Source organism: Columba livia, chromosome 25, assembly GCF_036013475.1.
Source record: "Columba livia isolate bColLiv1 breed racing homer chromosome 25, bColLiv1.pat.W.v2, whole genome shotgun sequence".
Taxonomy (NCBI): Eukaryota; Metazoa; Chordata; class Aves; order Columbiformes; family Columbidae; genus Columba; species Columba livia.
In genome coordinates, this window is record NC_088626.1 from 1,752,027 (window position 1) to 1,774,107 (window position 22,081).

General features: G+C 59.4%; 3 protein-coding genes across 7 annotated transcripts; 2 read left to right on the plus strand and 1 right to left on the minus strand.

Annotated features, from left to right (window-relative positions):
• Positions 1–239: 239 nt before the first annotated feature.
• On the minus strand, positions 240–4,190 carry PHYHIP (phytanoyl-CoA 2-hydroxylase interacting protein). The gene is made up of 5 exons (XM_065040917.1): positions 4,018–4,190; positions 2,891–3,074; positions 1,991–2,165; positions 1,663–1,780; positions 240–1,543 (listed from the first exon to the last, which is right to left on the minus strand). Exons 2-5 carry the CDS (start codon positions 3,053–3,055, stop codon positions 1,009–1,011), a joined length of 993 nt encoding a protein of 330 aa, XP_064896989.1. The 5' UTR covers positions 3,056–3,074; positions 4,018–4,190; the 3' UTR covers positions 240–1,008.
• POLR3D (RNA polymerase III subunit D) lies at positions 3,103–7,820 on the plus strand. Of its 5 annotated transcripts, none has more exons than XM_065040913.1 (10): positions 3,103–3,990; positions 4,720–4,986; positions 5,290–5,467; positions 5,691–5,734; positions 5,894–6,045; positions 6,123–6,250; positions 6,325–6,490; positions 6,574–6,827; positions 6,913–7,065; positions 7,293–7,820. In XM_065040913.1, the coding sequence occupies exons 3-10, from the start codon at positions 5,303–5,305 to the stop codon at positions 7,464–7,466; spliced, it is 1,236 nt and encodes a 411-aa protein (XP_064896985.1). In that variant the 5' UTR covers positions 3,103–3,990; positions 4,720–4,986; positions 5,290–5,302; the 3' UTR covers positions 7,467–7,820. The 5 variants fall into 5 exon arrangements, with proteins under 5 accessions (XP_064896985.1, XP_064896984.1, XP_064896986.1 ...); XM_065040912.1 differs by having other exon boundaries at positions 4,720–4,941; XM_065040914.1 differs by lacking the exons at positions 3,103–3,990; positions 4,720–4,986 and having other exon boundaries at positions 7,344–7,820.
• Positions 7,821–8,643: 823 nt separating this feature from the next.
• On the plus strand, positions 8,644–21,952 carry PIWIL2 (piwi like RNA-mediated gene silencing 2). Its single transcript, XM_065041215.1, has 21 exons — positions 8,644–8,956; positions 9,045–9,123; positions 9,768–9,941; positions 10,029–10,139; positions 10,422–10,539; positions 10,652–10,776; positions 10,881–10,961; positions 11,292–11,405; positions 11,524–11,712; positions 11,814–11,898; positions 12,046–12,129; positions 12,253–12,393; positions 12,478–12,591; positions 13,831–14,019; positions 14,700–14,801; positions 14,891–15,010; positions 15,241–15,329; positions 15,518–15,623; positions 16,195–16,448; positions 19,195–19,302; positions 20,261–21,952. The coding sequence occupies exons 1-21, from the start codon at positions 8,644–8,646 to the stop codon at positions 20,415–20,417; spliced, it is 2,853 nt and encodes a 950-aa protein (XP_064897287.1). The 3' UTR covers positions 20,418–21,952.
• The last annotated feature ends 129 nt before the right edge of the window (positions 21,953–22,081 follow it).

Here is a 22,081-nt window from a genome sequence, read left to right on the forward strand (position 1 = left end):
CCGCAACTCCCACCCCAGGATGCTGATTTGGGCAGGTGGGTGCTCGCCCCGCACCTTTGTTTTGCAGCGTGGCGATGGTGGGAAGGTGCCCGTGGCTGTGCCCTCAGTGCCACAGCATCCCTCCATGACCCCCTATTCGCCCCCCAAGCCCTGTCCCCCCCTTTTACCTGAGCTAGATTGGGGTCTGGAGCCACTTCTCCGGGTCCCAGCGGGGGACAGAGGATGGTGACACGGCCAGCGGCGACCGCACAGAGTTTATTGATAACACCGGCAGCACAGCACAGGGATGCTCGGGGTTGTTCTACCGTTACAGCGTGCATGGGGTACACAGAGACGGGGAGCCGGGGGGGCCCATGCTGCCGACGGCTCATGCTGAGGGGGTGACGGAGGGGTAGCCCCCCCCAAACCCCGGCTCCTCCGGCCGCCCCCGGGCTGCGGGGCCGGGGGTTCGGACAGCACAGCGATGGCGAGAGCAGAGCAAACACAGCACAGCGCTGCACGACACGGGGGGGACACCACGCTGTCCCCCACACCACTGCGGACACGGGCACTGCGGCTGCAGCCCCAAAGCGGGGGGAGCCCTTCATGAGCATCCAAGGGAGTAGTTCCAAACCGGGGGGGCTCCAGCCTCCCCATGAAGCCCTGGAGGTGTTTGGAGAGCTTGGCAGGGCCGGGGCTCCCCAGGAGCTGTGCTGTGGGGAGGGGATGCAAACCCTGGTGCAGGGGACTGGGGGGATGCAGGGGACATTGGGGAGGAAGAGGGTCCTGCAGGGGCTCAGGCCAGCGAGGATGATGCTGGTCAACCAGTCCAGGAGATGAAGGCTTCCTCCCTCCAGGCGCAGAGCGGTACCGGCTCTGCCTCCGCGCCAGGCGAGCATCCCACCGGCTCCTCAACGCCGCTATTTACACCGGCCAGGTCCCCCCGCACCCATCCAGGTCCTCAACCCAGCATCGTCCACGGGGGAAACCCGTCCCCCCGCCCGGCCCTGCCCGCGCCCCCCGCTCCCCTTAGCGCCCCACGCTGATGTTGCACGTCTTGCAGCTGGGGTCCTTTTTGGCGTTGGCGGTGGAGAGGCTCATCAGCTGGTGCCCGCTGATCTCCCCCAGCACCCCCAGGCTGAGGTCCACCGGCTCGGTGTATATGACCTCCAGGATGCTGTCCTGGGCATGGCGATACACCAGCTCGCCCTCCTCCACGCAGCACGTCAGGAACTTGTTGGAAGAAATGTCCAGCTGGGGCAAACGCTCCCGGCAGAATAGATCCCCCGAGGAACCCTTGGGCGCCAGGACCAGGACCACGTAGTGGTAAGCGGTGTACATGCAGTAGAAGTCCGCGAAGTAGAGGTTGGTGTTGGGGTTGAAGAGGCGCTGAGCCGGGATTTGGAACCGGTAGCGGCCGTAGGGCGAGTCCTGGGGGGGCTGCCCGGTGTTGAACTCGGTGTTGCAGCTGAAGAAGATGCCGTGGAGCATCCCGCTGGTGGGCGAGCCGTGGCTGCCGCTGTTGTCCTTCAGCGACGGCTTCATCACGTTCCCGCAGTGCATCCTGCGTGCGCGGGGGCCGGGAGGAGGAGGAAGGACACACACACACACACACACACACACAGGGTCAGGGGATGCGGTCCCGGTAAGGATTGAGGGGTGGGAGATTGGGGACGGGGGTACCTGACGTGCTGGAAATATTCCTTGTGCTGGTTGCGGTAGAAGACGGAGAAACGCAACATGCGGCCGGCAATGAGCTCGGCTTTCTCCTGCAGCTGGGCCAGGTGCTCCTTGGCATAATCTGGGGACAAGGACAAGGACATCAGGGCGTATCCATCCCTCCCCGCCACCCCCTGTCGGCCCATCCCTCCCCACACCTCCCACCTCCCACTCATCAGCTGCCGCTCCAACCCGCCCGGCTTGTGCAAGCTCCCGCCATCGCCCCCGGTTCTCCCGGTTCCCCGTCCCAGTAGCACCAGTTCGGCCGCCCCCTCCCCGCTGCCGTGCTCACCCCCGGTACAAAACTCCACCGTCTCGCTCCAGCCGGACACCAGGTACTCGCCGTCACTTTGCTTGACGGCTGTTTGCACCGCCACGCTGTACTCGGTGCGGGGGCTCAGGAACCAGTGGCCCCGCACCGTCATGGGCAGCGGCACCGCCTTGGCCACCAGTTTGGTGGGGACATCCTGTGTGACAAGGGGTGAGGGTCAGGCAGGGTGGCATTCCCCCCGCCACCTGCTGCATCCCTCCCCGGGGGATGCTGCCGGGTACCATACGTTGCAAAATACACATGTTGGTGCTTCTGCCGGTGTTTGCCTGGCACCGAAACACCCCCAAAGCCACGTGCTGACCCCCCCACTGCCCCATCACTCCCAGCCCCAAATAGCTCCCAGCAAAGCTGTTACTGGGACGGGGGGCACAGGGTCCCCTCCCAGGGGGTCTCAGGGACCCCCGCTCACGGTGGCATCTCGCGGTGTCAATAGGCCACCGAGCAGCACCGCAGTGCAGAGCCGTTTCTGTGGCAACGGCAGATGCTGAAGCCGGGAGATACACGGGTAAAAGCATAAAAAATCCCACCCCCCCCTTATTATTGGGGAGGAGGAAAGGAAAAAAAAACTGTTAAACATTAAATAGCATCACCCTGGCAACCGCGCTGCTAAAAACGTCCTGAATTAGTGACTCGCATCCAAAGGGAGGGGGAGTGGGAGCGGTTTGCAGCTTCGCTTCCCCACGGGGGCTTGGGGGGTTGGTGACACCCCTGTCCGCATCCCGGTCCCCTCCACAGCCACATCCCATGGGGGAATTTGGCCTCAAATCAGCATTGGAATGGCTGTAATCCCGTTTTCCCCCCAAAACCCCTTCTCCTCTCCCTGGGAAGGGGGGTCCCACATCTCCCCCCTCCCCGGCTCACCCGGTGCTTGAACTTGTTGGAGTTCTTGTTCTCCTTCTTGTTGAGGTCGATGAAGTAGTGGGTGACCCTCTCCAGGTCCCCTTTCTCCATGGCCCAAGAGATGCGGAACGAATCGCAGGTGATGTTGTTGATCTCGATATTTTTCGGGGTCGAAAGCAGCTCCATGGCCGGAGGGGCTGATCTCCTGCGGGCAAAGGGTGGCAGGACCGGGGGGTCTTTGAGGGTGGTTTTCGAGGATGCTGAGCTTGGTTTTCGGGGTGCCGTGTGGGTGTTTTGGGGGTGCTGAGCGTAGCGGGGGTGCCCGCTGCCCACAGAGGCAGCTGCCAAGCGGGCGGCCGCCCGCGCCCGAGCCCCCGCGGCAGGAGCAGATGGCACCGGGGTGGAAAAGCAGCCAGTAGCCAGGAATAGGCAGAGACGGGCAGGAGCAGGCAGCGGGGAGCCGGCAGCGAACAAGCCCGGCCGGGGAAAAGCTGCTGCGCGGGGGCCCCCGAGGTGCCGCGGGGCCCCGGCCGGTTGCCAGCGGGTGTTTCGGGGTTTGCTCAATACCGGGTGGGGAAAGAAAAACAAGGGGAGCGGAGGGAGTGCTGGGAGAGGGGAGGGTTGCACACGGGCGGTTGGCACCCGAAAAGCTGGATCCGCCTTCGCCCTGGCCCGCCGCCGCTCCGTGCCTCAGTTTCCCCCGCGGCCGGGGCTGCGCTCGCCCCCTTGCGCCGTGGGGAGCCGCTCTGCGGGCTGGGGGCTTTGCGTGAGGGGCGCGGGGGACACTGCTCGGCACCCACAGGGACACCCACCCGTGGGCGCGCACCCCCCGTGTGCGCAGAGCGGGGGGTGCAGGCGCAGCGCAGCGCTTGCCCCCGCAGCCCTGCGGCGAGCCGCGCAGCCCCCCCCATAGCCACCAAACCCCCTTCATCTCGGTGTCATCCCCCGTCACCCTCGGGCAGCGCAGAAGGTCACCAATTTGGGGACAGCGTCCCCGCGCCCGGCGGAGGCGGTCTTTTTTTGGGGGGGTTCATCCTGCATCGGGGGCTTTGCAGGCGCATCGTGACACCCCGTGTCACCGCGTCCCCAAGCCGCGCTGAGCCGGTGCTCCCCCCGCGAAGGTAACACGATGTCCGTGGGGTTCTTACCTGGCCGTGGCGGGGGGGGGGCGGCAGGGCAGGGACCGGCAGGGCAGGCGGCCCCGGGGGGGACAGAGGATGCCGGTGGGATCGCGGTACCCGGTGATGCCGGTGCCTGCGGCTGCTGCGACCGGGATCCTCCCAGCCAGCTCGGGAATAGCGAAAACACCCTCCAGAGGAGGGGAAAAAAATGAGGAAAAGGAAAAAAAAAAGGGAAAAATATATATATCTGAGCAGCCAGGGGAGGAGGGGGGGGGAAAGCCTTATTCTGCCAATCGGGTGATGGGTTCTGTGCGGCGTCAGGTGATGCAGGCAGCGCGGCTCCTGCCTGCGAGGCGGGTGGGCGGCTGGGGGGTGCAGCTCGTGGGTGCTCGAACCCCCAAATTGGGGTGCAGTGGTTGCTGGGGGCGGGATGCTGGACACCCACGCGGGACTCCGGTGGGAAACGTGGGGGCAAAGCCGGTGTTGTTTTGCTTCTGGTGACACACTTTTGGAGAGCAAGGGTTTTTTTGAGGGTGGGAGGCGAGCACCCAAAAAAAACCCTAATTGTCCCCCGGATCGCAGAGTGTGTTGGGTGCCCACGCGTGCACCCACCGTGGCGCTGTGGCCTGGTTGGCTCCCTGCGGGCTGCAGGAGACTCTGGGGGGGTGTCTGTAACCCAGGCAGCCGGGGGGGCTCAAACGAAGCGATGAGTGACCCTCTCGCCCCCAGTGTCCCCCCACGCATTCCCAAGAACCGGGCACTGCCCGCCACAAAGATGGCGCCTCCACCTTCCGCATGGCTCCGGGCAGTGCCAAGCACAAAGATGGCGACTCATTGGCGGGCCAGGGCGCGCCCTTAATCAAGATGGCGACAACAGCGTCTTTCCGGGAAGGGCGTGTCCCACAGCACGCATGCGCGTTGGGTCGGCGAGCCGGTGATTGCCCGGGCAGGGTGAGGGGCGGCGTGGCGGACGTGGTGGGAGCTGGGCGCGACGGGGTGCGGTGCGGGGTTTTGGGGGGGGGGGGGGGGGGGAGGTGAGTGGGGGGCTGAGCCCCCTGGGGAGGGCGGTGCGATAGGGCCTTCTTTGGGGGTCTGTGGAGGGGCGAGCACCCGGGGAAGGGGGATGCGGGTGGGTCCGTGGGGATGCACGGGGGGAGCCCCTTGGGGACGGGAGTGCATGGGGGGAGCCCCTTGGGGATGGAGGGAGCCCCTTGGGGAGGCGGGTGTGGGTGGGTTCTGTTTGGGGGCGCAGGGGGGCGGCTGCACCGGGTGTCCCTGACTGTGTCCCCCCCCAAGCAGGGCCAGCCCGAGCATGGCGGAGGGGGGCTCGGGGGACAGCGGCTCCCCGGGCAGCCTGCGCCCGGCGCTCCCCGGGGCACGGGGGGTGCTGGGGAGGCGCCCGGCCGGCCCCCCCCTCACCCCGGGGCGCCTGCCCTCCATCCGCTCCCGGGACCTCACCCTGGGGGGCGTGAAGAAGGTGAGTACGTGGAGGTGGAATCCCCCAAACCAACCCTTTGGGGGTGACCCAGCGTCCTGCCCCATTGCTTCGGGCCCTCTGGCACAGATGGGGTGTGAGGAGCAGCAGCCGGGGGGGATTTTGGGGTGCTCCCTGTCTGCCTCCTCCAGCCCCGCGGCCGGTTTGGTTTCTGTTGTTTTATCTCTGCTCGTGCAGCAACTTGTCCCTCCGCTCTCGTTTGCAGAAAACCTTCACCCCCAACATAATTAGCAGGAAGATCAAGGAAGAGTAAGTGGCCTCGTAAGCGTCTCCCCGTGGTGCGGAGGCGGTTTTGCCAGCGGGTACCTGCACAGCGGGGTCTTGGTGGGCAAAATATGCCCTGAGAGGGAGAACCTGCTGCTGCAGGGGACAGGGGAGGGGGTGACAAACCACCTCCCCGCTCCCCAGGCCCAAAGAGGATGTGTCGGTCAAGAAGGAGAAGAAGGAACGGGACAGGGACCGGCAGCGTGATGGGCACGGCCGGGGCCGGGGCCGGCCCGAGGTTATCCAGTCCCACTCCATCTTCGAGCAGGGTCCTGCTGAAATGATGAAGAAAAAAGGTAACGGGAGCTGATCCCCTTTCCCTGGGGGGTTTCAGGGGTGTCCCGCTCACCCCAGGGCTGCTCCCCACTCCCAGCAGGCTCCTGGGACAAGACGGTGGACATGGCGGACTTCGGCCCTTCCCACATCATCAACATCAAGAAGGAGAAGAGGGAGACGGACGAGGAGACGAAGCAGATCCTGCGGATGCTGCAGAAGGACGATGTGAGTGGGATCGGGACGAGGGGGCTTTGGTGGCACCGGGGCGGTGCTGAGCGTCCCCTCTCCTGTCCCTGCAGTTCCTCGATGACCCAGGGCTGAAGAACGACATCCGCAACAAGCCGGTGCAGCTGCCGCTGGCCCACTCCGGATGGCTCTTCAAGGAGGAGGTGACAGAGCAGGATGACACCAAGTCCTGGCTGCCCAAGGAGGAGAAGATGGAGTTGGACCCCCCAGCGGTGAAAGGTGCCCTGGGGTGGGGGGTAAACCCAGCAAAATGGGGCTGGGGGGTTCCCCTTTCCCCGTGCCCACCGGCCGCCTCTCCCCAGTGAAAGAAGAGCCGTGTGACGAGGACCCCCAGCCCGAGCCAGTGCAAATTAAGGGCCCCCCCGGTTTTCCCCGGGACGTCTCGGTGGCCGAGCTGTTGCAGCGGCTGAGCCTGTCGCCCGAGGAGGAGCTGCTGTTCCTGCAGCTGCCCGACACGCTGCCCGGCCAGCCCCCCACCCACGACACCAAACCCATCAAGACGGAGCTGCAGAATGAGGAAGGGCAGGTGGTGGTGGTGAAGCAGGAGAAAAGCCAGGTAGGGGCTCCGGGGGGTGGATGTGGGACAGTGGGGTGATGTCCCATGGCGATGTCCCCGCCACGTCCCACCGTGTCGCTCGCAGGAGGCAAGGCAGGCGGAGAACACCTGCACCCTGGCCGACCTCCCCGAGGGGCAGGTGGGGAAACTGCTCGTCCGCAAGTCGGGAAAAGTGCAGCTGGTGCTGGGAAAAGTGACCCTGGACGTGACCATGGGGACCCCCTGCTCCTTCCTGCAGGTAGGGGGGGGTGCTGGGGACCTGATCCCTGAGATAGCCCCTGGGGGGCGTCCGTGGGACCAGTGGGGGGAGCAGGGTTGTGCTGTCGCTTTGGGGATGGGGGTGGCAGCAGGGGAAGGATCCTGCTCTTGTGTCCCCCTGCTACCCCCACCCTGGGGACAACTGCTCCAGGACATGCCCCCCCAAAGCAGGCAGGGACCTCGGTTTTTCTCCCCCCGTGGTTAAAGGATTTCCCATGGGAATGCGGTACGCACGGGTGTCTCCCCCCTCTGGAACAGGAGCTGGTGTCTGTCGGCATCGGGGACAACCGGACAGGCGAGATGATCGTCCTGGGCCACGTGAAGCACAAGCTGGTGTGTTCCCCGGACTTTGAGGCTCTGCTGGAGCACCGGCACCGATAGCCCTGGGGGGCGTGAGCCCCACAGCCCGTGGGGACAGTCCCTGCACAGCTCAGGGACCCTGGCTCTGTCCTCAGCCCCCCAGCATTGCGTTGGGCACACAGAGGTGTTTTCTGCGGATGCCAGGGAGCTCTAATGGAGCAGCAGCGGGGCTGGGGGCTCCAGCTCTGTCCCCCTCCCCACCCCGTACAAAACAGACGGGGTCTGTTGCTGCCTCCATCTCACAGGTTTGGGAGAACGTGGTGTCCCCTCTGGCTCTCCAGCAGCCACACACACGCTGGCGAGCAAGACACATGCTTGGGGGGAGAAATGGAGAATAAAAGCTGTTTTTCCCCCTGTGGGGGCTGCTCTGTCTCATTCTGTGTCCCTGCTCTCCTCCACGGTGCCACCATCAGCCTCCACCCTGTGCTATTTGCCCGGCCGGTTGCCACCAGCTCCATGCTGGCACATTGGGCCATGTCCTTGGCCACTTACCTGCTGGCAGGGGGGTGGGACCCCGTCAGGGACCAGTGCTGGCCCTGGGCACCACTGCAGTGTTCGAGGCGAAAGAGGGGCCACTGCCACATCCCCACCATGGGGGCAAGAGTCTGTGTGTCTTGCTGGGGGGGTCAGCATCACCTGGCCACCCACCATTGTGGAACCAAATCCTCCCCATGTGTCCCCTGCAAGGTAGGGAAGCACCAATTACCTGTGTAGACTGGGGCTGAACCTGGCCTTCTGCTATGGCCCCCTCTGCCCCATCCCATCTTACCCTTCACCCCATTTTACCCCCCATTCCATCCCATCTTATGCCCCTCCTGTCCAATCTTATCCCCCCGCCCCATGCCATTTTATCCTTTATTTCATCCCATCTCTACCGCCACTACTGCTCCATTCCATTTTCCCACCATTCCCCCCATTTTCCACCCCTTTTCTCCCCATCCCCCCGTCTTCCACCCCATTCCCCTCCTCACGCCCCCTCCCCATTCCCCTCCGCCTCTGTCCGCGGTGCTGAAGCCCCTAGCCGAGGGGCGTGGCCATTGCCCCGCCCACCTAAGGGGCGTGGTCCGGGAATGTGTGGGCGTGTCCGCGCCTGTGCAGTGCGGCGTGCGGCTGAGCGCCCGGCTCTCCCGCCCACCTAAGGGGCGTGGTCTCCCGTGTGAGGGCGTGTCCGAGCCTGCGCAGTGCAGCGCACGGCGGCATGCCCGACTCTCCCGCCCACCAAAGGGGCGTGGTCCGGGGGTGTGTGGGCGTGTCCGCGCCTGCGCAGTGCGGCGTGCGGCGGCGTGCCCGGCGCTCCCGCCGGTTCCTCGACGCGGCGCCCATGGATCCCCCGCGGCCCTTCCGCCTGCCCGGCCCCGCCGCGGGCCCCGCTCCCCCGGCCAGGCTGCGGGGGCTCCCGGGCCGCGCTCAGCGCCTGGCCCACCCCCAGCCGCCGCTCTCCGCCATGCTGTGCGAGCTGGGGCTGGGCGAGCGGCCCTGCCCGCCGCTGGAGGCGGGGGACTGGCCCATGGGTGGGTGCTTGTGCCCCGGGTTGGGGGGGTCGGGGAGGCCCGGCCGGTCCCCCCTCACTGCTCGTTGTCCCCTTTCTCTGTGCCACAGGTGTGGAGGAGGCTCTGGCACGGCCCAGCCTGGCCATGGAGGATGAGGAGGGGTTGGTGGCACTTCCCACACGTGGGCGGTGAGTCCCAGTGTCCCCATGACCCCATATCCCTGTGTCCCTATGGCCCCGTATCCCTATATCCCTGTGTCCCCATATCCCTGTGTCCCTATGGCCCGTATCCCCACTCCCGAGTCCTTCTGTTGGTTTACTTGCTGCTGGTGTGGCCAGCAGGCCCAGGGCAGTGACTGTCCCTGTGTTGGGCACTGGGGAGGCCAAACCTCGAATCTTGGGGGCAGTTCTGGGCCCCTCAGGACAAGAGAGACCTTGAGGTGCTGAGTGAGTTGAGGGAAGAGAACGGAGCTGGTGAGGGGCTGGAGCACAAGTGTGATGGAGCGGCTGAGGGACCTGGGGGGTTCAGCTGGAGAACAGGAGCTGAGGGGAGACCTTCTGATCTCTGAACTGCCTGAAAGGAGCTTGGAGCCAGGGGGGTCGGGCTCTGCTCCCCAGGAACAAGCGCCAGGAGCAGAGGAAACGGCCTCAAGTTGCACCAGGGAAGGTTGAGGGTGGAAATTTGGGAACACCCACTGCATGTGGGGCGTGAGCCAGGGAGGGGTCTGCACCAAGGCTGGTGGGGAGCGCTGTCACCGGGGGTCTGCAGCCAGGATGCTGCCGGCGTGTCCCCAGCGTGCTGGGACTCACCTCTACCCGCACCGGGGACACAGGATCCTGTGGCGGGGCAGAGGGGACGCGCTGCCCGTGCCCCCCGGCAGAGACGCGGCCGTGCCGTCCCGTGGGAAGCCCAGCATCGCCACCACACCCGTGCTGCGCCCACCAGGATCCCGGCCCTCCTGGCCGCCCACGTCCACCGCAGCGCACCCCCAGCCTGCCAGCAAACCGTGAGTGAAGCATTTGTGAGCCCCCACCCGGCATTTTGGGGTCTGAATGCTGGCTGGGGTCACGACTGGCCACTCTGTCTGTCCTAGCACACCGGGGACGAAGCCGGTGGCGAAGGGAACCACTGTATCCGTGGGGCTGAACTCGGTTAAAATCCACTGCCAGAACGAAGCCGTCTATCAGTACCACGTCACCTTCAGGTACTGGCCTGGGGATGGGGGGCCGGGGTCCCCTCGAAGGGTGGGTGTCCCCTGCTCCATCTCTCCTCCCTTCACATCCCTCCCTCTGTCCCGGTAGCCGCTAGATGGAGTGGCCGTTGCAGCCATGGCGCCGTGGGCAGAGCCGCTGCAGGGCAGCAAAGCAAATCAACTCCAGCTTTTCCCCCTCGGGGGGTTTTTGGGGTCTCAAGCCGGGGGCAGAGGTGGGCTGGAGGACTGAGGGTTTGCCAGCGGTGGCAGATGATGTGTCCCCATCTCCGGCAGCCCCGAGGTGGAGTGCAGGAGCATGCGCTTCGCTATGCTGAAGGAGCACCGGGAGGTGACCGGGGACGTCACTGCCTTCGATGGCTCCATCCTCTTCCTGCCCATCCTGCTCCCCCAGGTGAGGGACAACATGACCCACCCCTTGGTGAGGTTGTTTTAGCCAATTTGGGGGCGTAGGGAAGTCCCCCCCAGATGTGAGAGCATCACTAATGCCCCGTCTCGCCCTGCAGACCGTCAGACTGAAGACACAGAGGAGAAGTGACGGCGAGGAGGTGGCCATCACCATCCAGATGACCAAGGTCCTTGAGCCCAGCTCGGATCTCTGCATCCCCTTTTACAACGTGGTTTTCCGGAGGTGAGAGGCAGCAGAGACTCTACTCAAACTCTAAGGAAAACACCCTCCTCCTCCTCCTCCCTCTGAGCCAGAGTCCATCCTGCTTTTATTTCTCTTTTTTCTAGGGTGATGAGAATCTTAGATCTGAAGCTTGTTGGGAGAAATTTCTTTGAACCCACCCAGGCCACCATAGTTCAGCATTACAGGTGGGTGCTGACACCTTTTCCTCCTGGCGCTTCCCAAGCGTGTGAGAGTGAGATGGGGACGTCCCCGTCACCCCTGGCAGCAGCGCGAGGCTGGAAATTCAGGAGTCTTTGCCAGGTCGGCTCTCTTGGCCGCCTCCGGTTAGCCTGACCTCAGGGCGCCTGTTTTCTGTGGCGCGATTCGGGGGTTATTAGCTGGAATCTGGCAGCCAGCTGGGAAATAAATCCCCGTGGGTTCTGAGCGCTCCTTGGCGGGAAGGACGGCTGGCCGGCTCCTCTGGCAGCTCCAGTTCCAACCCCGGCGCCGTTGGGCACCTTCTCCTCCGGGTACAGGCTGCAGATTTGGCCGGGATACTCCGTCAGCATCCGCAAGAAAGACGGCGGCCTCTTCCTCTTGGTCAACTCCATCCACAAAGTCGTCCGCAGTGATTCCGTCCTGAATGTCATGTAAGAGAAGGGGGAGAATCAGCAGCCACGGTCACCAGTGCTGTTTGCCAAAAGATGTTTTGGTTTTGGGGCAGCACGGGCTGGGAGCATCACCACAAGCGTCTCCTCCTCGTTGCAGGCACAGCATCTACAAGCAAGACCCCAACAGCTTCCAGGATGAGTGCACCAAGCAGCTGGTGGGCAGCGTGGTCATCACCCGCTACAACAACCGCACCTACCACGTGGATGACATCGACTGGAACAAGACCCCGAGGGACAGATTCACCCTGGCAAGCGGCGAGGAGGTCACGTTTGTGGACTACTACCGGTAGGGACCTGCCGGCGCATCCTTTGGGATGAGTGTCTTTGATGCCCGAGGGGCAGGAATATCTCACCTGATGCCATCTCCTGGATGTTTTTATTTTCCAGCAAAGCCTACGGGATCACCATCAAGGAGCTGGACCAACCGCTGCTCATCCACAGGCCCAGGGAAAAGCAGACGCCAGCTGGGAGGGTGAGCAAGACACGGGGACCTGGGGAGGGGAGATTGAGACCCAGGGTCTTTTCTTGGCTCTTCCAGCCCCTGTCCTGCCCATAGTTTGGGGGTTCGGGGCTTGCAGCCCCCCTGGGGGGCTGACAGTGCCTGTTCCCCTCCCCGCAGCGTCAGCTGGACATGGTCCTGCTGGTGCCGGAGCTCACCTTCATGACCGGCATCCCCGAGATGAAGAACAGCCGAATGTTGAAGGTCAGAGCACATTTGGTGGCCCCTGCTCCCCCGAGAGCTGAGCAGCAGCTTGGGGGAGCTCGGAGCCCCCAGATCACACCTTGTGGGGTTCCCCAATCCTCATCCCATGCCTGCCCGCTGCAGGACGTGACGCGGGAGATGCTGCAGAGCCCCAGCCAGCACTACGCCAGTCTCATCAACCTCCTGCGCAGGATCACGGACAACGCGGACGCCTCGGGGGAGCTGATGCGCTGGGGGCTCCGCCTGGACCCCAACATCCACTGGGTAAGGGCTGCGGGCGGGCAGACTCTGATATATCCCCCCCAAAACAGAGGCACTGGCTGCACCGGTGGTTTCTGCCCCGTTTAGACGCAGGGGCGTGTCCTACCCATGGAGAGGATCAACCTGCGGTACAGCTCGTTCATCCCCAACGAGGAGCTGAGCTGGAACAAGGAGATCACGCAAGAAGCCCCGATCTCGGCGGTGAGCCCCCCCGGCTCGGCCCTCGCAACAATATCCCCTTGTTTGAAAACCGGGCTGGGTTTTCTTAGTGCTGGCATCCCGGCTGAGCTTGCTGGAGCTAAAACCCTTCCCTTGTTTATATTGGCTTCACGCTGTTTTTCCGAAGGGCGTTAGAGGTACGTGGCCGTGTCCTCCTCTTGGAGAGGCTCAAGGCTCTCAGAGCGCAGCAGTCGGATATTTTCATGCACCTTTTACATTTCTCTCAGGCTGCTTTGCCTCTCCTGAACTTCCCCCAGCTGGCAACCGTGTGGTTGGGCCCCGAGTCCAGGGCTGTCCTGGTCTCCCTCTGCATCATCCCCTCTTCCTCTCCCTCTCCATCAATCATCATCCCCTCTCCATCAATCATCATCCCCTCTCCATCAATCATCATCCCCTCTCCATCAATCATCATCCCCTCTCCCTCATCATCCCCTCTCCCTCTCCCTCTCCATCATCATCCCTTCTCCCTCTCCCTCTCCATCATCATCCCCTCTCCCTCTCCATCATCATCCCCTCTCCCTCTCCATCATCATCCCCTCTCCCTCTCCATCATCATCCCCTCTCCCTCTCCATCATCATCCCCTCTCCCTCTCCATCATCATCCCCTCTCCCTCTCCATCATCATCCCCTCTCCCTCTCCCTCACCATCCCCTCTCCCTCTCCCTCACCATCCCCTCTCCCTCTCCCTCATCATCCCCTCTCCCTCATCATCCCCTCTCCCTCATCATCCCCTCTCCCTCATCATCCCCTCTCCCTCATCATCCCCTCTCCCTCATCATCCCCTCTCCCTCTCCCTCATCATCCCCTCTCCCTCTCCGTCATCATCCCCTCTCCCTCATCATCCCCTCTCCCTCATCATCCCCTCTCCCTCACCATCCCCTCTCCCTCACCATCCCCTCTCCCTCACCATCCCCTCTCCCTCACCATCCCCTCTCCCTCACCATCCCCTCTCCCTCACCATCCCCTCTCCCTCACCATCCCCTCTCCCTCACCATCCCCTCTCCCTCACCATCCCCTCTCCCTCACCATCCCCTCTCCCTCACCATCCCCTCTCCCTCACCATCCCCTCTCCCTCACCATCCCCTCTCCCTCACCATCCCCTCTCCCTCACCATCCCCTCTCCCTCACCATCCCCTCTCCCTCACCATCCCCTCTCCCTCATCATCCCCTCTCCCTCTCCCTCATCATCCCCTCTCCCTCTCCCTCATCATCCCCTCCCAGATCTCCATGAACTACTGGGTGCTGGTTTACCCCAAGCGGCTGCAGGACGTGTCCAGGGAGCTGACGGCCACCATGGAGCGCTCCTGCGGCTCCATGGGCATGCACGTGGGCCCGCCCGCCATTCTGGAGCTGAAGGACGACCGCATCGAGACCTACACCAAGACCATCCGGGGCATTTTGGGGAGCGAGGTGAGGAGTGGGGGGTTTGGGGCTCGCTTTGCGCGCATCGTGGTTTAACCCGAGCGGGCAATGCAGCCACTCACTCACTCCTTCCCCAAATAGGGGAGAGACTCACAAGGGAAGGGTTGAGTTAAACACAGTTTAATGAAATAAAATACTAATATGCTACTAGTAAATATATATATAAAATAGAAATTAAAGATACTCAAGGCAATTCCTCACAAACATGCTGAGCAGCCGGTCCCAGGAAAACGGCACCTGGTCCCAAAGCTGATCCCAGAGAGAGAAAAGAGGGAAAAAGGCAGAAAGGCTCAGAGGCCTCTGCAAAATGGCAAAAGGACGAACGAAATGTAATGGTAATGGTAATGGGATGGAACTCTCTTATTGCTCAGTCTGGGTGTCAGTCCACCCGTCCATCCCTTTCCTTGCTGCCTCACACCTGCGGGCAGAGCTCAGCGTGTCCGCGGCTCTCAGACCGGAGCAATTAAACACATTAACCCTGTGCTGGGCTGTTATCTGTTGCTCTCAGACTAAGTCCAAATAATGAGTGTGGAAAGGTTTCTAACTGTGTGAAGAAAATTAACCCATTTTCACTCAAACCGGCACCACGTGTCCGAGAGGGAGGGAGGGTTGGGAGGGTTTTTGGGTGCTGTGGCGCGTCACCCTCGCCGTGCCACGTTTCTCCGCAGGACAAGGTGCAGCTGCTCCTGTGCATCATCTCCGGCAACCGCGACGATCTGTACGCGGCCATCAAGAAGCTTTGCAGCATCCTGTCCCCGGTGCCCTCCCAGGTGGGCTCAATGGGAAGAGACCACCAGCGCGGGGAAGCCGTGAGCATCTCCAACATCATTTTTGCCTCTATTTTTCCCCACTGCTATAGGTCATCAACGCCCAGACCCTCATGGGGCCGGTGGGGAAGATGAGGAACGTGGTGCAGAAAGTGCTGCTGCAGATCAACTGCAAGCTGGGCGGCGAGCTCTGGGGGGTCGATATCCCCCTGGTAAGGAGGGAAACATGAACAACAACCACTTGGCACACGCGTGCAATGAGTTTGCACGCTCTGGTGTGTAAACTCTTGCAATCACAGGCTTCCCACTGAGGCTGTAGATGAACAAGGATTGGGGCTGGTGTCTCCTCTTTTTTGTCGCTCAACATCCCTCGCAGCGGGAGGAAACTGGGTCTGGCTTATCCCAAACTCCCACCTGCCTCTTATTTTCTCCCCCTGCTCAGAAACAGCTGATGGTCATCGGCATGGACGTCTACCACGCCCACAACAAAGGGCTGCGCTCCGTCATCGGCTTCGTGGCCAGCATGAACCCGTATGTACTCCCCAAAAATTGGGGGATGGTTTTCCACCTCTTTGCTTGGAAACTGGTGATGCTGGTGCCACCCTACGTTTATTTCGGGTGTTGCCAGGGTCAGTTTTGCGTTTGCACGACATCTGGGTGGACTTTGGTGAGATGGGGAGGTTTTCACCTGAATTTTGTCCCCCCTTTTCCATCCCCAGCATCCTCACCAAGTGGTATTCGCGGGTGGTGTTCCAGATGCCGCACCAGGAGATCGCCGACAACCTGCGCCTCTGCCTGGCCGATGCCCTCCAGCACTTCTACGAGGTGACCCCCAGCCCTATCCAAAACCCCCCAAAGCGAGGGGAAAACACCCCAAATTCCCCGCCCGGGGTACGTGCAGGCGAGCAAACGCCCTCGGCACCCTTTGGACTGGATGTGGCGCCCGCGGCCACGCACACCGGGGACGTTTCACCCTTATCTGTTGAACGTGCAAACCGGCTCGGGGGATTAGTTTGTGCTGGAGGAAAAGCCGCGTTACACCCCTGCCCGTATCAGTGCCGAATTACCAAACCCCGGCCTCTTGTCCCCAGCGTGAGAAAAGCCACGTGTGCCGGGACAGTGGCCACGACCCCCTCGTGGGTGTTTTCCCATCACGGGTGGGAAGGGTGAATTTTTGTGCAAACTGGGAGTTTGGTTACCAATGGGATTAGCGCCAACGCCGCCTCTGCCCCGCCAAACGCTTTACAACTTGTTTTGAAACGCGTTTGAATTCACAACCTTTAATCTCCTTGAGTTGGGGGCTTGGTGGGCACCAGGACATGTGTCTCCATCCACCGGCCGCTCATGAGCATGTGGGGTAAAAAACACTGATTTTTTCCCATATTTCCTCGCACAGATGAACCACTGCTTGCCCAAGAAGCTGGTGGTGTACCGGGACGGCGTGTCCGACAGCCAGCTCGACACTGTGCTCAAGTACGAGATCCCGCAGATGCAGCGATGCTTCGAGACCTTCGAGAGCTACCAGCCGCGCATGGTGGTGCTGGTGGTACAGAAGCAGGTCAGCACCAACTTCTACACCGGCGCGTCCGAGCCCTTCACGGCGCCCCCGCCCGGCACCGTCATCGACCACACGGTCACCAGCTCACAGTGGTGAGTGGCCACGTGGATTTTGGGGGGGGGTGGGAGGGGGAGGGTGCGTAGGGAAAGACAATGGGTGTGCAAAATAAGCCAAAAAATGGTGTGCAAAAAGCCCTCCAAAAATTGGTGTGCAAAAAAAAAAAAAACCCAAAACTGGTGTGCAAAACCACCAGAAAATGGTGTGCAAAAACCCCCAAAATCCTGGTGTGCAAAAACCCCCAAAATCCTGGTGTGCAAAAACCCCCAAACCCCTGGTGTGCAAAAACCCCCAAAATCCTGGTGTGCAAAAACCCCCAAACCCCTGGTGTGCAAAAACCCCCAAAATCCTGGTGTGCAAAAACCCCCAAACCCCTGGTGTGCAAAAACCCCCAAACCCCTGGTGTGCAAAAACCCCCAAAACCCTGGTGTGCAAAAACCCCCAAAACCCTGGTGTGCAAAAACCCCCAAAACCCTGGTGTGCAATAAAAGCCCTTGTGGGAAAAAAGCCACCCATGTGTGCAAAGCAAATAAACCCCTTGTGTGCAATAAAAACCATTGTGGGCAATAAAGCCCCTTTATGTGCAAAAAAAAAAACCCTTTATGTGCAAAAAATCCCTTGTTTGTGTGCAAAAAACCCCTTGTAGGCAATAAAACCCCTTGTGGGCAATAAAACCTCCTTATGTGCAAAAAGCCCCTTGTGGGCAATAAAATCCCTTGTGTGCAAAAACCCCCGTTATGTGCAAAAACCCCCTTGTGAGCAATAAACCCCCTTGTGTGCAAAAAAACCCCTTTATGTGCAAAATAACCCCTTGTGTGCAAAATAACCCCTTGTGTGCAAAAACCCCAGTTGTGTGCAAAAAACCACTTTATGTGCACAAAACCCCTATATGTGCAAAAAGCCCTTGTGGGCAATAAACCCCTTTATGTGCAAAAACCCCCTTGTGGGCAATAAAACCCCTTGTGTACACAAAACCCACTTGTGTGCAAAAATCCCTTTATGTGCACAAAACCCCTTTATGTGCAAAAAGCCCTTTATGTGCACAAAAACACTTTATGGGCAATAAACCCCCTCGTGTGCAAAAAATCCTTTATGTGCAAAAAAACCCTTGTGAGCAATAAAACCCCTTTATGTGCAAAAACCCGCATTGTGGGCTATAAAACCCCTTGTGGGCAATAAAACCCCTTGTGTGCAAAAACCCCCCTTATGTGCAAAAAAACCCCTTTGTGTGCACAAACCCCGTTTATGTGCATAAACCCCCTTGTGTGCAAAAAAACCCCATGTGTGCAAAACAAACTTTGTGGGGAAAAAAGCAATGACCTGGTGTGCAAAACCACCCTGGTTGGTGTGCAAAACCACCCTGGTTGGCGTGCAAAACCATCCTGGTGTGCAAAACCATCCTGGTTGGTGTGCAAAACCATCCTGGTGTGCAAAACCAACCATCCTGGTGTGCAAAACCAACCATCCTGGTGCGCAAAACCAAGCCCTGGTGTGCAAAACCAAGCCCTGGTGTGCAAAACCAACCGCCCTGGTGTGCAAAACCACCCTGGTTGGTGTGCAAAACCATCCTGGTGAGCAAAACCATCCTGGTGAGCAAAACCATCCTGGTGAGCAAAACCAACCATCCTGGTGTGCAAAACCATCCTGGTTGGTGAGCAAAACCATCCTGGTTGGTGAGCAAAACCATCCTGGTGAGCAAAACCACCCTGGTTGGTGTGCAAAACCAACCATCCTGGTGTGCAAAACCAACCATCCTGGTGTGCAAAACCAACCATCCTGGTGAGCAAAAACATCCTGGTTGGTGTGCAAAACCATCCTGGTGAGCAAAACCAAGCCCTGGTGTGCAAAACCAACCACCCTGGTGTGCAAAACCAACCACCCTGGTGTGCACAACCAAGCCCTGGTGTGCACAACCAAGCCCTGGTGTGCAAAACCACCCTGGTTGGTGTGCAAAACCACCCTGGTTGGTGTGCAAAACCATCCTGGTGTGCAAAACCAATCATCCTGGTGTGCAAAACCATCCTGGTGTGCAAAACCACCCTGGTGTGCAAAACCATCCTGGTGTGCAAAACCAACCATCCTGGTGTGCAAAACCATCCTGGTTGGTGTGTAAAACCAACCATCCTGGTGTGCAAAACCAACCATCCTGGTGTGCAAAACCACCCTGGTTGGTGTGCAAAACCATCCTGGTGAGCAAAACCAATCATCCTGGTGTGCAAAACCATCCTGGTGAGCAAAACCAATCATCCTGGTGTGCAAAACCACCCTGGTGTGCAAAACCATCCTGGTGTGCAAAACCAACCATCCTGGTGTGCAAAACCATCCTGGTTGGTGTGCAAAACCAATCATCCTGGTGTGCAAAACCAATCATCCTGGTGTGCAAAACCATCCTGGTGTGTAAAACCACCCTGGTGAGCAAAACCACCCTGGTGTGCAAAACCACCCTGGTGAGCAAAACCACCCTGGTGTGCAAAACCACCCTGGTGTGCAAAACCATCCTGGTGAGCAAAACCATCCTGGTGTGCAAAACCATCCTGGTGTGCAAAACCACCCTGGTGTGCAAAACCACCCTGGTTGGTGTGCAAAACCACCCTGGTTGGTGTGCAAAACCACCCTGGTGTGCAAAACCACCCTGGTGAGCAAAACCACCCTGGTGAGCAAAACCATCCTGGTGAGCAAAACCAAGCCCTGGTGTGCAACAAGAAGCCCTGGTGTGCAACAGAACCCCCGTGAGTGGGAAGGGTGCTGGTGTGCCACGGAGCGCCTTGTGTTGTGTCGCAGGCAGGATTTCTTTCTGCTCGCCCACCGGTCGCGCCAGGGCTGCAGCGTCCCCACGCGCTACGTCTGCGTGCTCAACACGGCCCAGCTCAGCGCTGAGCACCTGCAGAGGTGAGCACAGCACCCCGAAAAACGGGGGGGTCCCTAAAATACCCCCCACGGGTTCATAGGGAGGGTGGGAGGTGCTGGGTTGAGGATGCTCTTTGGGTTAAGTGGGCGGGTGCCATGGGTTGCACCCGTTTTGCCTCGTTTCTAGGGGGAAATAATTAGTTGGGAGGGTGATAAGGGGGGTGATTTAAAGGGTGGGAATGGGAATTAATGGCAAGGGTGGCCTGGGTGAGCTCGTGGAGGTGCTGCGGTGCAAACGCGGCTTAATTGGGACTTGGGTAATTAAGGTGATGGCACCCAGAGCATGGGGGGAGTCGGGGGAAGGAAATGGGGAAATCGGGGGGGAAGGAAATGGGGAAATGGTGGAATTGGGGGGAAGGAAATGGGGAAATGGTGGAATTGGGGGGAAGGAAATGGGGAAATGGTGGAATTGGGGGGAAGGAAATGGGGAAATGGTGGAATTGGGGGGAAGAAAAGGGGGAAATGATGAAATGGGGGGGAAGGAAGTGGGGAAATGGTGGAATTGGGGGGAAGAAAGTGGGAAAATGGTGAAAATGAGGGGAAAGAAATGGGGAAATGGTGTAATTGGGGGAAAGAAAATAGGGGAAATGGTGGAATTGGGGGAAAGAAAATAGGGGAAATGGTGAAATTGGGGGGAAGGAAATGGGGAAATGGTGGAATTGGGGGGAAGGAAATGGGGAAATGGTGGAATTGGGGGGAAGGAAATGGGGAAATGGTGGAATTGGGGGAAGGAAATGGGGAAATGGTGGAATTGGGGGAAGGAAATGGGGAAATGGTGGAATTGGGGGGAAGGAAAATGGTGAAATGGTGAAATCAGGGGTGAAAAAACACCCGTGGGAGGAGGTTTGGGGATCAGCGCCGCTGTAGGGAGGAGGATCCTCCCCGGACCTGCGACGTGGGGGTGTCACAGAGCACTAACGTCCCTTCTTGTTGTCCCCAGGTTGACTTTCAAGCTGTGTCACCTGTACTGGAACTGGCCGGGCACCGTGCGCGTCCCAGCGCCCTGCAAATACGCGCACAAGCTGGCGTTCCTGGCCGGCCAGGTCCTGCACCACGAGCCCGGCGCTCAGCTCCGCGACAGGCTCTTCTTCCTATAGCCGCCCCGCTGGCAACGGGAAGGGGGAACAGCGCGATTTTGGGGGTTCCGCACCCCCGGGAGCTCAGGGTTGGATTCCCTTACATGTAGGGGGGGGTTTGTATGTCTAATTTATTTCTGCGCTTGGGTTCACGGTTGGGTTGAGGAGGATGCTCGGGTGGTACCCGGAGCCACCGGGGTTTGGCTCAATGGGAATAAACCCGGAGCAAAACCCTGCACTGGTTTCCAATCCTCCCAGCAAAGGGATCGGAGCAAATAAGCCCTAAAAGTGGCGCAGCTCATCCCTGCAAATCCAAACATTTCCGTTGGGTTTCCCCAAAATCCGAGGTTTCTTCTATTTCTCCACAAATCCAAAGATTTATCGTATCTTTTTCCCCCAAATCCAAAGATTTATGCTATTTCCCCCCCCCAAAATCCAAAGATTTATGCTATTTTTTTCCCCTAAAATCCAAATATTTGTGGTATTATTTCCCCCCCAAATCCAAAGATTTATACTATTTTTTTTTCCCCCCAAATCCAAATATTTTGGGTATTTTCCCCACCCAAAATCCAGATATTTTGGGTATTATTTCGCCCCCAAATTCAAATATTTTGGCTATTTTCCCCACCCAAAATCCAATTATTTTGGGTATTATTTCCCCCCCAAAATCCAAAGATTTCTGCTATTATTTCCCCCCAAAATCCAAAGATTTCTGCTATTATTTCCCCCCAAAATCCAAAGATTTATGCTATTTTTCCCCCCTAAAATCTAAAGATTTATGCTATTTCTTCCCCCCAAAATCCAAAGATTTCTGGTATTATTTCCCCCCAAAATCCAAAGATTTATGCTATTTCCCCTCCAAAAAATCCAAAGATTTATGCTATTATTTCCCCCCAAAATCCAAAGATTTCTGGTATTACTTTCCCCCAAATCCAAAGATTTATGCTATTTTTTTGCCCCCCCAAATCCAAAGATTTCGGGTATTATTTCCCTCCAAAATCCAAAGATTTCGGGTATTATTTCCCTCCAAAATCCAAAGATTTCGGGTATTATTTCCCCCGAAATCCAAAGATTTCCGATGTTTCTTCCCCCAATCTCTTGCTCCCAGTTTCAAACTCCTTCCTTTGCTTTTCGAGCTCCGGTTTCTCAAACCCGGCTCCGGTTTGGCTGCTCGGCGCCTCCTTCAGCATCCACTGGCTTTTCAAGAACCCTTTCTCATCATCATTATTATTATTACATCTTATTTCATGCTGGTGGAGGGGCCGCTCGAGATCCCGGGGCCAAAACCTCCTGTTTGAGTTGGTATTCCGGCTGTTCTTTTGCCATATTTGAGCCTATGGAGCCTGAAGCTATTTGGGGGCTGCAGAGCAAGAGCACCCCCAAAATCACCCATATTTCACCTGCGTGAGCACCGGTATGATTTGGGGTACAGTGGGAGCGCCCCCCCCACACCTCTCCCCTCCTTTTAATGGGGAAAGGTTAGCAATATTTGCATTTATTACTTTTTCTGCTGTACCTATAGTTTTGGGTTGACTTCAATAAAAGTGTTGCTGGCAGCTCGTCCCTCTTGTCGCTCTTTCCCGGGGGGTCCTGGATGGGGGGGACACACGCAGCGGTGTCACCGTGTCCCCAGGTTAATCATTGACCACCCCCCCCTCCCCGTGGTGATTGCAGCTTTTATCCCC